General features: G+C 35.2%; 1 protein-coding gene across 8 annotated transcripts in view; it reads left to right on the forward strand.

Annotated features, from left to right (window-relative positions):
* RICTOR (RPTOR independent companion of MTOR complex 2) overlaps positions 1–14374 on the forward strand; it is a 123620-nt gene that overhangs the window by 63793 nt on the left and 45453 nt on the right. For all 8 annotated transcript variants that reach the window (XM_047855034.1, XM_047855050.1, XM_047855043.1 and 5 more), the window contains 3 exons: positions 1953–2079; positions 6863–7032; positions 11560–11627. In XM_047855034.1, coding sequence (XP_047710990.1) covers positions 1953–2079; positions 6863–7032; positions 11560–11627 — 365 coding nt within the window. The remainder of the gene's footprint in view (positions 1–1952; positions 2080–6862; positions 7033–11559; positions 11628–14374) is intronic.

Raw genomic sequence — 14374 nt, forward strand, 5'->3', positions numbered from 1 at the left:
CAGAATCTCTGAAAATATCCTAGAGACCTAGTTTTCTGGACCATTCTTTGGGAATTGCTGCTCTAAAAATTGCATTCAGAAGAAAAGACAATTCCAGGTAGATTCAAACAGTTAAATTCAGCTTCTCTGAATTATTCAGTAAATATTTTATTTCAGTTTTGTAAAAGGTTTTGGCACGTTACAATTTAGTTTATAAAACAGCCCAGTAAAAGTAAACATACCCTTTACAATTTAGTAAGGCTATAAGAAAAATACTATTTTCTTCTGTTCTGAAATAACAGAGTTATTTAAGGCAGATATCATTGGTGAATCCAAGAGCAGGAAAATTGCTTATACTTGGTGGTAGGAAGGCTCAGGCTCAGAGGAAGGTATACAGGCTCAGAGGAAGAATGATGGCTCAGGGGTCCTCCTTGGTTTAGCTAAAAGCAGATAGAGTTAAAAGGAAAATATACTTGCTGAGTGAATAGTGGCCAGTATTGGTTAGAGGAACTGTAATTTCCTTGGTAATTTTAACAACCAAAGTACGTATTTCTTTTTTTTGAGCAACATCTTGGCAACTGACTTAGTAGAAATTAATATTAACATTACAATGGCTAGGTCATTGTCGTTTTTTGTATGCATTTTAAAAGTTCAAAAATTTTCTGTATAAGTATTAATCTTCTTTATTTTTAAAGAAAAGCAAGAAACATTTGTTGTTTTAGGATACCTTGTTCCATGAATAATTAAGGAATATCCATGTTGTTTTTCCTTCTCTTTCACCTGTCTCATTCATTTGGAAGAATTTTTGTTTGCTGGTTCATTTTCAATGTCTCTTGATATTCCCCCCCAATCCAGGAAATCTTTCCTGGGTTTTGTCTCACTCATTTTCTATATAATTTTCCTGCTTTTCAGCTGTTCTTATTCTTTATCCAATTGAAATTCTACTCATTGCCTAATTGAAGCCGCAATGAAGCCATCAATTTTTTTCATGTATTATTTCTTTATTCATGTAATAAGAGATTAACGTATCACAGATTTTTTACAATTGAAAGGGATTCATTTAGGCAAATCACTTGCCCTTGATACACAGGATTATAAATCCAATAACATCTAGTACAGATTAATTATTCCCACTCCAGGGACCTGTTATTTTGAAATAGTTCATCTACCAAATAGTCTTTATTTATTAAACAGTAATTAACTACATAATTTATTTTCTTTCTGATTTCCAAACTGAAAATATGTCATCTATTTTCAGTATTGCAAATTTGGAATAGATTCCAAATCTATTTTCAGTATTCCAATTAAACTTTTCATTTAAAGTACGATTCATCCAAAAAGTTTTGTCACCAGATACATACTATTTGCATCATAATTCTTGAAATATTAAAGATCGATTATGGATTACTAACTTTGCCGTCTGCGTAGCAACAAGTGATGGCTAGAGACAGGGAGATTATTAGGCATCTTTGGCAGTAAAGTGAAAAAGAATGAGGGTCCAAATTAGAGTTTGGTGGGAGAAAGAGTATGCATAATGAGGTAAATTGGTGGAACATACCTTGGTGGTGATTATATGAGGGGAAGAGTCAGGAATGTTATAGTACAGCAGTGTGTTGACAACTGTTTACCACTGATTTCCTTCGTCTGGGTTCTGAAATGTGTAAAATACAGTGCCTACTCCACAGGAGCTTAGAATCTCAGAAACATTACATCCTGTCAGTTAACTGATTCATAGTCTGAACTATTAGGGAAAAAAAGCCAACATTTTTCCATAGTAATGATTATTAATATCTGTTGCATTAATTATTAGATCTACTAATCCTTTGAAATGTATCCATGAAGAAGAAGATTAAAATTGATGCTTGGATCTTATAAATATTCTATGGTTGTGAACACCTCAATCTGAACATAATAGGTTTTAAACATGTATTATGAAATAAATAACTTCTTTTTCTGATTCCTCCCTGTTCCAGATGATTACTGTGAATGCTTCCTTGTTTCCTAGCTCTGTGGCCAACTCATTAATAGCAGTTGGAAATGACGGACTTCAAGAAAGAGACAGAATGGTCCGAGCATGCATTGCCATTATCTGTGAACTAGGTCAGAATTGTCTTCAAGTAATACAAATGAGGCGTTTTAGAAAGTATATATATAAGAATGTAACATTTTTAAATGTGAACTGGGTCAGAATTTTTTTCAAGTAATACAAATGTAGTGTTTTATTATTTTTTTTTTAATTTTTTTTTTAACGTTTATTTATTTTTGAGACAGAGAGAGACAGAGCATGAATGGGGGAGGGTCAGAGAGAGGGAGACACAGAATCCGAAACAGGCTCCAGGCCCTGAGCTGTCAGCACAGAGCCCGACGCGGGGCTGGAACTCACGGACCGCAAGATCATGACCTGAGCCGAAGTCGGCCGCTTAACCGACTGAGCCACCCAGGCGCCCCAACAAATGTAGTGTTTTAGAAAGAATATAAGAATATGATATTCTTCAAATGCCTTTCATACATGAAATCTTAGTCATTGATACAAAGATATGAAAAATTTAGCTTATCGGATTTTAGGAATTGTCCAAATTCCAATAATTAGAATAAAATCCTTTAAAGTCTGGGTCTCAGACATTAGTTAACCACACTGTATCTTGATGTGAGTTAAAACAACAAACTCCATCATACATTAAAGAAGGAAGAAGAATCTAAATGCAGAAGCATTAAAGAGTTAAATGGGGGAAAAAACGGGGTAAAAAATGGATGAATATTTATCTGATCATTGTAAGGAAGAGGAGTCTTGAATTATCAAAAAAAATCAAACAGATTTCAGCAGCTATAGATTTGATTGTAAGGAGACAAGAAAACATGCAGTACTAGAAGAAAGAAAGAAATGGTACAGACATGATTGGCAAATAACTTACTCATATACAGATCAGTAGCAAAAATAAATAATTCTCAAAGAAATACATGGCTAATCAACATATTTAAAAAGTTCAGCCTCTGCTAGGAATTTACCCAAGGTATACAGGAGTACTGATGCATAGGGGCACTTGTACCCCAATGTTTATAGCACTCTCAACAATAGCCAAATTATGGAAAGAGCCTAAATGTCCATCAACTGATAAATGGATAAAGAAATTGTGGTTTATATACACAATGGAGTACTACAGGGCAATGAGAAAGAACGAAATATGGCCCTTTGTAGCAACGTGGATGGAACTGGAGAGTGTTATGCTAAGTGAAATAAGTCATACAGAGAAAGACAGATACCGTATGTTTTCACTCTTATGTGGATCCTGAGAAACTTAACAGAAACCCATGGGGGAGGGGAAGGAAAAAAAAAAAGAGGTTAGAGTGGGAGAGAGCCAAAGCATAAGAGACTCTTAAAAACTGAAAACAAACTGAGGGTTGATGGGGGGTGGGAGGGAGGGGAGGGTGGGTGATGGGTATTGAGGAGGGCACCTTTTGGGATGAGCACTGGGTATTGTATGGAAACCAATTTGACAATAAATTTCATATATTGAAAAAAAAAAGTTCAGCCTCACTTCAAACCAAAAAATACAGTTTTAAATGGTAAGATAATTTTTTTCCCCACCAAAATTAGAGCTGGTATAGGTTAACATTCACTCTTGGTGTAATAAATTAATGACAGAATTTAAACTAAATAAGAGAATCAGACCCTATTATTGAAGATTTAGAAATACGTTCACAATACCTGTGAATTTAAAGACAAAGTCAGGGGGCCCCTGGGTGGCTCAGTCAGTTAAGTGTTGGACTCTTGATTTTGGTTCAGGTCATCTCACGGTTGTGCGGTTGAGCTGAGCCTCGGGGGTGCTCAACAGGGGGCGTGGAGCCTGCTTAAGATTCTCTTTCTTACTCTGTGCCTCCCCCACTTGCACACACACTCTTTCAAAAAAACATAAAAGTAAGAAAAATACGACAGTCAGAAATTTAATTAAGGACTTTTTGTAAATTAAGTACTTTTTAAAAAAAGTCTATTTTAGGGGCGCCTGGGTGGCGCAGTCGGTTAAGCGTCCGACTTCAGCCAGGTCACGATCTCGTGGTCCGTGAGTTCGAGCCTCGCGTCGGGCTCTGGGCTGATGGCTCAGAGCCTGGAGCCTGTTTCCGATTCTGTGTCTCCCTCTCTCTCTGCCCCTCGCCCGTTCATGCTCTCTCTCTGTCCCAAAAATAAATAAACGTTGAAAAAAAATATATAAAAAAAAAATAAAAAAAGTCTATTTTAATTTTAAGAGAGAGTGTGTAACTGGGGGAGGGGCAGAGAGAGAGAGAGAGAAAGAGAGAGAGAGAATCCCAGGCAACTGCCAGCTCGGAGCTCAGTGCAGGGTTGATCCCATGAACCATGAGATCATGACCTGAGCTGAAATCGAGAGTCTGATGCTCAACTGCCTGAGCCACCCAGGCACTCCCTAATTAATGACATTTTGAAAATAATAAAAATTTGACATGTCAGTGTATGGGATGCTTGGAAAGCTATACTTAGAGTTAACTTACTGTAAGATGCTTTTATAATTAAGCAAAAAGCATTGAAAATGAGTACGTGAGCCCAAGAAATAGAAAAAGAAGGAAAGAAAATCAATTTCAAGGTAAGCAGGAGAAAAGCAACAATGAAGAGTCTTAATTAAAGAAAAAAATTATTTAAACAATCTATGTCAGGGGCGTCTGAGTGGCTCAGTCAATTAAGTGTCGGACTCTTGATTTTGGCTCAGGTCATGATCTCATGGATGGTGATATCTGAGCCCTGCCCCTCTATCTCTGCCCCTTCCCTGCTTGCGTGCACGTGCTCTTGCTCGCTCTCGCTCCCTCTCTCTCTCTCAAAGTAAATAAACATTAAAAAAATCTGTTAATTGGAAGAGAAACATACACAGGTACACAAACATATACACACTATTGTTTGAAAAACATAGAAACAAAAGATTAATATACAAATGAAGAAGAAAATAGGAGTTTTTTAATTATGAGATAATTTTTATGTATATTTGAAATGAATGGATTTCAATCAACTAAAAATAGAAAATAGTAGATCAAAAACCATAAAAGTACTTGATGAAATAATTGCCTCCAAAAAGACTCATTCAGGTAGTTTTGTCTTAAAAAAATTGTTTCAAGGAACAGAGAGAGTTCTTATATAGTATAATATAAATGAAAGTATTAAAATATGGAAACCTACCAATTTTTTAATGAAACTATCATTTTATATACATATACACATAGATACACGTATACACACACATACCTATACACATACATAAAGTAAAATAATTAGAAGCCTCCTTTGTTTACATTCTAAAATATTTATCTCAGATCAACATTCTATATTCTTTAAAAAAATTTCTTTTAATGTTTATTGTGAGAGAGCAAGCGCACGCGTGAGCAGGGGAAGCGTAGAAAGAAGAGACCCAGAATCTGAAGCAGGATCCAGGCTCTGAGCTGTCAGCACAGAGACCGATGCGGGGCTTGAACCCACAAGCTGTGAGATCATGACCTAAGCGAAGTCTGACGCTTAACCAACTGAGCCACCCAGGCACCCCAATATTCTGTATTATTTTTAATGGTGGATCTCTATAAATACTACAAACGTTAAATCCTAATTTGTATTGCTAAAAACTTTCAGCCAAGCTAGTAAGTTTAAATAATAAATGAAGTTTATGTGTTGGAAAGAAGATACTCTTTGTAGATGATATATCTGGAAAACTCAATCAGCTGAAAAACAGAACTTTAGTAATTCAATACAGTGGCAACATGTGACAGTATAGATTTGATAGATTTATTTTGTGTTTCTGCAATAATCAGTAAGTATAATAGAAAAAGATACTATTTCCAAAGTAGAAAAGAAAACTGTATATAATAAACTTAGTAAGAAATATGTAAGACTTGTGTGTGTGGGGGGGGGTTACTTTTGACTGTTGAATTTGTCCAATTGATTCTCAATAATATACAACTAACCTATATGGGTCGAAATGAGAACATTGGTTGTCTGTGTAGTGGAAGGGGTGGCGTTAGGGAACTTTCTAGGATGATGAAATTTGTGTATCTTGATTGGATGTTGGTAACGAGAATAAAAATTACTCAAAATTTGTTGAACTGTAGCATTAAGATCTGTGGATTTTACTATATGTAATTATGCCTCGATTTAGAAAAAATAGAAGAAACCTAATTCTAAAATTAAGCTAGAATAAACCGGAGAGATCCAACCATGTAAACATTTTTGAGAGACAATAAATGGAAGAGAATGTAAAGGTTTTCATTTCTAATTTATTTTTAAAAAAGCTATTAAGCTAAATTATTAAGAGAGAAAAAAGGAAAAAGAATTGAGTTGCAGACTCTGGTAAGTAGAAAATTTTAGTATATCAGAAGGATAAAAATCAGCCTGGGAAACATGCTGGGATAATTGATTAAACATTTGAAAAAAATTGAGCTATTAATGCAAAACTCAATTTCCTGACAGATTGAAAACTGAAATGGTGGTCAATGAACTCATTTAAAACACACATATGTACGCACATGATCAGAAAATGCCTGATCTTTTAAGGGAGCTGTTTCTGAGCTTAAAATCTGAAGTTAAATTGCAAAACAGATAAAAAGTTTGAAATTGGTTGAATAATTTCTTGCAATTGATATGGAAGAAGAACTATTCCAGTAAAATATGGACAAAGGACACAAAAAAAGCAATCCAGAGACGTTAAAAAAATTCAGGGTTTGGGGAGGTATATTCAGTGACTCTTATTATATATTACTCATGTTTTAAATGTCTTTGACTAGAAAGTTTTTCAAGTAAGAAAGGAAATTAAGTTTCAAAATAAAATCCCCGATTTATTACTTTTTATTATTTATCTCCTACGTAAATTTATTAAGTTTTTCTTTTTTATTTTAGCACTTCAGAATCCAGAGGTGGTGGCCCTTCGAGGTGGACTAAACACCATCTTGAAAAATGTGATCGATTGCCAATTAAGTCGAATAAATGAGGCCCTCATTACTACAATTTTGCACCTCCTTAATCATCCAAAGACCCGACAATATGTGCGAGCGGATGTAGAATTAGAGGTAGGAACTTTAATATCCTTTTCTAGTTTTAAGATATGACTTTAAGTACATACTTTGAAATTTTTAAGTTAACAGATGCAGCACAGCATTAATTACCAAACCTAAATTAATGAAGACTGGCTTATCCCCAGCAGTATTTTATAACTCATTCAGTTTGGACTGAATTGAAAATAGTCTTCTCAAGAATATTTCATCAACATGTAAAGTGAAGTTGTTTTTTTTTATTATCTGTGAAAACTTTATTAATCAAATTAGAGCACAAGTCAGGTTACATACACATTTGTTTAAGAGAACCATTTCTTTTTAAGAACTTTAGTACGTTGTGTGAATAACTCCTGCTTATTATATACTACTTATTTATTAACCCATGCTAAAATTCTCTGAACTTGGAAATACTTGTTAGCAACTCAAAGAAATAGAGTACGAATCTTTGTTTTTAAAATACTTTACAATTTAATATTTGGGTATGAAATTATGCAAGGTATAAAAGATGTATTCTGTCATGTATCTGTCTAAATTATTTTATGAAAGTTGTCTTAAATCTTGTAGTCTGGTTTTATTAGGGCTAGTAGAAATATTTGAGATTATAAAAGTGACAGCCTTTATAATTAACTAACATATTTAAGTACAATATTCTCCTTAGTTAAGTGATTTCAAATATGTTCATTATTAATGGGAGTCCAATGGGAATAAACTAGCACTTTTGATATGTTTAGCCTGTTTTTTTTTAATCAAGTAGAAAAACTATAATTTTAGCATTGGTGAGACAATTATAGTAAAGGAAGGTAATATAATAGGCCTGTTTATTATTCCTATGTAATTGTAAAGCAGATTAGCAAAGACTTAAGTGAAAAAAAAAAAACCCTCAAAAGAATATGGCAGACATTTAAGTACACTAGTGTCTTTGCTTGTATATACTTCTTTAAAACCACAAATGTTAGTTCTTTTTTCCTTTAACAAGATTTCCCCAGAATAGCATAGTAATTTGGAGCATAGACTTTGTACTATACAGATCTGGTTTTGATTTTTTTGCTCAGTGGCCTATTAGATTTATGACTTTGACTAAGTTATAAACCTTTCTTGGGCCCATTTTTGCTTAGGTAAAATGAAGGTCATGGTTTTCAACTCAAAAGATTTATTGTGAACAGTAAATACTATAATAATAATAGTAGTGGTAGTAACACCAGCCGACACTCATGTAATGCTTATAATGAGTTAGACAGTATTTCTGGGTACTTTATATATGTTGATTCTAATGTACATAAAATGTTTTATTTAATACCTAGCACATAGTAAATATTCAACGAATATTGGTTACCCTGGATATTATTCATCATCATTATATAGTGTGCCAAGAGAATATTGTCCTCACTTTTATTAATTGTATGTTACAAAATGTGATTCTGATTTGATACTTTGATTTCCATTTACTACATACAGAAGAACTGTTTTCATTGCTGCTGTCTCTATTGTTAGCCCCAAATCTTCCTCCTCTTAAAAATCCCTTTTTAAATTTACCCTGGCATTTATTTCTACTATCTGGGATACGTTTTAGCCTCAGACAGAAAAATGTATGGATTTAATATAATAGTGTTATCAGAATAGACAGTCTATCAGGGTTGTAAATTAATTGTAATTTTTTATAGTAAATTTTAAAAAATGTATTTTTTAAACTCCTACTTCAGAGTAGAATGGGATAGCTCATAGCATCTGTTATGGAAACTAGAAAAGCTGAATAATTAGGAAAGTCATATATTTAAAGCAGTATAGAGCTGTGTAAGCAGTAAAATTCTAGACAAGGAAGATTCTTTGAGAGTTGCCCTGAGCACCTAGAGGTGCCTTTGGGGCATTTGCAGATTTGGGGCCTAGGCTAACGGCTAAGAACATGACGTGGGCCTGGTAGAAGACCAGACTTACTTGGCAGTCATGCAGGTATGGAGTGACAAGCCTAGAAACAGGAAAATTCCTCAGACCACGTCTGATTTACCCCTTTAGACATTTGCTGAAACAAGACTGTGCAGGGCAAAGGCTGTGATGTCCAGTCCTGAGGAAAGCATGGTGGAATATGCTGCAGCTCCCAGTGCATGCAATTGCAGATGGCCTGTAGGAGGGGCCGTGGGCAAAAGTTGGAAGGCCTAAAAGTCGTGAATTTACACTGGTTATACGCAACTACTTTTTTTCTTGGGGCCACTTATTGATTAATATATAATTAGAAGCTGAAAATCCAGGTAGGCCTTTGCTGGGATCAGAAAACCAAAAGAGCTTTTGGCATTTGTGTGGTACTAAGGTGACAGAATTGGATCTTTCATAGCTGATTTCCTGTTCTTGACACTTCCCAAATTCTGAAGCCATTCTGGGTGGATAGCTAAAGATCTAAGTTCAAAACTTAGGAAATATGTAGAAAAGATCCCTAGTCTCTTATTGCTGAGGAGAGAAATAGTGGCTAAGCTCTGTTGAAAGCACCGGAAGATCATACTTCAGGAACATAGGAAAACCAAAGGTATACTTAGTCTCAGAATTACAAGGTAGTCTCAATTTAACTCGGTTGGTGATAAGGATAAGATGATCACCACCAGCCCCCATTAATCTACCTAACAGAGGAAAGGATAAACCACCTCTGGTTAGATAACATCGCTTAGACCTTTTATAATATTCACAATGCCTGACATTCACTTATTAATTTGAGTGTCATGCAAAAAGATACAACCATATGACTAAAAACCCAAAAGAGAAACATGCCCACAGGTGATCCAGATAGTGCAGGTAGAGGGAAAAGATTTTAAAACAACCATGAGTAATTTGTTCAGGAAAATGAAGGAAGAAAATAGATGAAATAATGGAGAATTTCACCAGATAATTGGAATATACAAATGAATTCAATGGATGTTCTCGTACTGAAAAATAGAATACCTGAAATTCTGAACTCAATGAAAAATTCATTTTGGACAAGAAGATATTATTAGTAGATTGGAGGAAAAGTCAATAAAAATATCCAGGGTAAAGCACAGAGCGGGGACAAGAAGGAAACGAACAGAACACAACAAAAGTGATAAAACAGAACTTTGTCTTTAGAGAAGAAAGAGAAAATGGGCAGAAGCAAATATCTAAAGAGACAGTGGCCAGAACTTTTGTTTCTAAAAGTGATAAAGCTTCATGTTCACAAAGCTTAGAAAACTCCAAATAAGGAAATACGAAGAAAACAACATGTATGCACATCATGGTAAGATTGTTGAAAACCAAGATAAATAAAAATCTTGAAAGCAGCTCCAGGGGGAAAAGAAAAAACAAAAAGACATCACTTTCAAAGGAACGTAATAGCTGATAGCTGATTCCCAACAGAAATCATGGAAACTAGGAGATGGTAAAATGGTATCTTTAGAATACCCAAAGAAAGAAACGCCAGCCTAACCCAAAGAAAATGTCTTTCAAAAACAAAGGGAAAATACAGATGTTTGAGGCTAAGAAAAATGAAGAAAAGACCAAAGAGAATGTAAAGAAACAGTACGCTTTCTTGGATTATTTGCCCTTATGTCTGGAAGACACTGTAACAGCCCAAGGGGAGAGGTACATGTGGGAGGAGCTGAGCTCTGTTGCCAACTAACTAGCACATTGTGAGTGAACCATCTTGAAACAGTCTTCAGGTGACTCTGGTTTTGACAGTATTTTGACTGCAGTCTTGTGAGGGACCCTAAACCATAACTGCATACCTGAGTCTCTAGTAGATTCCTGACTCACAGAAACCACATGAGATCATAAATATTTATTGTTTCAAAAATGAGACACACAAAGAATGAAAGAGTAAGGGGAGTCCTCAGAAGGAAAATGATCTAAGACAAATAAGGAAATGTTGGAAGGAATGATGCATGATAGAAAAGGCACAGAGGTGACTAAATATAAAAGAATACCGATTGGCAAAAGTCATTTTAATAATGTCTTATGTATTTTAAATTCTGTTTAATATTAAAAATTAGACCACAGTAATGCAGGAGGCACAATGGGAGGGATGGTAAACCTGATACAGTGGTTAAAAGTTTAAAATGAGTGAGTTTAGCAAGATGCTGAATACAAGAGCAATATACCAAAATAACTTGGATTTTTTTATACTAGCGTGAAAAGAAGAATGAATTTATAAAATAAAACCACTTAATAATGTTCAAAAAGAAGCAAAACTAAGTCATAGTTTTAAAAGTCAGGATAATAATCTGGGGGTAGGTAGTGACTGAGTCGAAAGAAGGAATAAGGAGACTTTAAGGATGCTAATGTTTTCTTCCTCTGGTGCCAGTTATAGGAATGTGCTTAGTTTGTGCTTAGTTACACCTCAATTTAAAAGTTAAAAAATTCGATTGGTACATGAAAAAAATCACTCAAGTATATTCCTTGATGATGAATTTGGAGAAATAAGTCTCTCAAATAGTATACCCAATCAAAGATATAGATAAGTGAAATTAACTTTAACTTATTACAGGAAGAATGCATTTTATGATAAGGACCATTTTTCTTCTTCTTTTTCTCCTTTATTTTTATTAGCGAATTTTAGCACCCTATACCGATTTTCACTACAGACATAGTCCAGATACAGCTGAAGGACAACTCAAGTAAGTACCACTGGTTCCTAATAACTTACAAGGAAGTGTGTTGCTGTTAAAGCTTTTAGATTTGCCTGATTGCTTGTAGAGCCAGAACATGTAAATTTAAATAAATTTCCTGTTTCATGGAGTTATGTTATAGTTCTCATAATATAATTAACTGTGGTTTAAAAAATTAAAAATAAGCTATGAGAAATTTAAAGACTTGGAATTAAGCTCTCAATGAAAAAAATATAAGATGGGCTGTGGTAGAAACCTAGATCTTTGTTTTTCTCTTGTATGTATTTTTAGCATAATTGCATTGAGAGGCTAAAAGAATGAAAAACGAAAGGGAATAGAATGAAGAGCTACCCTAACAAACTGAGTAAGCAGAAAGATATACTCTGTAGAATTTTGAAAGTAAAGTTAGTAAGGAAATAAAAGGAGAGAGAGAAAAGGTTGTTTTCTAGAAATAGGGTAATTTTCAGAGTTTTTTTTGGAGAGAAAAGCACATGTTCACTAGGTATTCTGAGATAACTGTAAATTGATTCAGGGAATCAGTGTATTATCAATGTATTAATGTATTATCTGTGAAGATTTTGCAGAGGGCATAATTACAATAAATATATTATGAAGTGTTTTTCTAGTAGAATTGTTGGATTGCAGACATAAATAAGCACTTACTTGATAGATAGTATACAACTTAAAATTCTTAAGTTTTAGAATATTACGAAACGGAGATTTTTTTTTTCATTTTTCTGAAATAGTGGTTTTAGATCTTTAATCACTTCTATCCCTGTGGACTCATCACACCCTAACATTTCATGATCTGAGCTAAGAAATCAAAAAAGATGTTCTCTAAGACTTCTCAAACCTTACTCCTTATGGATTGGGATTCTTTTAGCCCCTTTCTTGGCTTTTCCTTATGATACTTAGCATTGTCCTTCTTGATGGGAGAAATACACTTTCTATTGCTACATGACAAATTACTATGAATGTAACAGCTTAAAATAACATCAGTTTATTAACTCATAGCTCAGTAGGTCATAAGTCTGCACAACTCTTATCTGGGGATTCTGATGAAAAATCCATTTCCAAGCTCATTCAGGTTGTTGGCAGAACTCACTTCCTTGCTATTGTAAAACTGAGTTCTTGGTTTCCTTGCTGTCAGCTGGGCCTGCTCTCAGCTTCTGGAAGCCACTCTCTTTCTTTGGCACATGGCTCCCTCTGTCTTCAAACAGAAAAAAATTCCTGGAACCCTTTACTTTGAATCTCTCTGACTTTCTCTTCTACCACCAGCTGGCGAAAGCTCTCCAATTAGATCAAGCCTACCAGATGATCTGCCAGGCTGTATAACATAAATTAGTCACAACGTGGCAGTGATACCATATTCACAGTGTCGAGGGATTAAGGCATAGAATCTTCAGGGGTTGGAGGACGTTTTTAGAGTTCTGTCTACCAGGATGAATGAGAGATGAGCCTGGGTATTTTTTTAGAGTTGGAGAGGGAAAAGTACATTCCACCAAAATCCTTCCTTACCTGTTTGGTTCTACATATTCATTAAGTTCCTAGAGTATGGGTATTTCCTAGAGTATAGGTACATTATGGCCAGGAAACAAGGAAATGAGTGATTTTTTAAAAAAATGCTACAAATTTATTGAATATGTTAGAGAATGGATTACCAGGCAGTCACTATAGGTGTGTCATTCACATTTTTTTAAATGTTTGTTTGTTTGTTTGTTTGTTGAGAGAGAATGCATGAGCAGGGCCCCTCTCTCACTCGCTCTCCCTCTCTCTCTCTCTTCCTCTCGAGAGACAGAGATCCCAAGACAGAGATCCCCTAGAGAGACAGAGGATCCCAAGCAGGGTCTGCACTGTTAGATAAGCCTGACACTGAGCTCAAACTCAGGAACCCTGAGATCATGACCTAAGCTGAAACCAAGAGTCAGACACTTAACCAACAAAGCCATCCAGGCTCCCTTGTCACTAACATTTTTAAGAGAAGGAGCACCAGAAGCTTTATCCCATAGTTGTCCAGTTCTCATTCCTTTCACCACCTCATCTCCTCATTTCAGTTTCTGTTGCATTCTCATTTATTTGATGCTGCCAAGCTTAGGGTGGCTTATTTGTGTTTATTGTTAAGTGTTTCATTCCTCTTTTGTAGACTCTGATTACTCACCATTCTTTTAACTTGATTTTCTGTCTTTTTTTTTAATCCCCTCTGTTTTTGCTTTCTAAGTTCTCAATTTCTGTATTCTCAGACCTGTTTAAGGATTTTATTAGGAAAGAAAAAAGATAGCACAGAAAAAAACAGACACAGAATAGAGGTGGGGTTGAGGTGGCATAAATAGTGTAAGATTGCTATTAAGTATTGAAACTGGCCATAAGCCATACATGGAAAATATATAATGAATGTAAATAGTTATATTGCTTAATTAGCGGTCATGAACTATTGTATGGGAAAGAACAAGTGAGACAGTTTGGATATACAATTTTAAGAGAAGAAAGCAGCTGTTGATATTAATATCTAGTTTTTTAATAATATCAGTGCATAAATGGGTTGTTGGGCTTGCTTGTTAGAAATGTTCAGGGGCGCCTGGGTGGCGCAGTCGGTTAAGCGTCCGACTTCAGCCAGGTCACAATCTCGCGGTCCGTGAGTTCGAGCCCCGCGTCGGGCTCTGGGCTGATGGCTCAGAGCCTGGAGCCTGTTTCCGATTCTGTGTCTCCCTCTCTCTCTGCCCCTCCCCCGTTCATGCTCTGTCTCTCTCTGTCCCAAA

The sequence above is a fragment of the Prionailurus viverrinus genome, chromosome A1 (assembly GCF_022837055.1).
Source record: "Prionailurus viverrinus isolate Anna chromosome A1, UM_Priviv_1.0, whole genome shotgun sequence".
Lineage (NCBI taxonomy): Eukaryota > Metazoa > Chordata > Mammalia > Carnivora > Felidae > Prionailurus > Prionailurus viverrinus.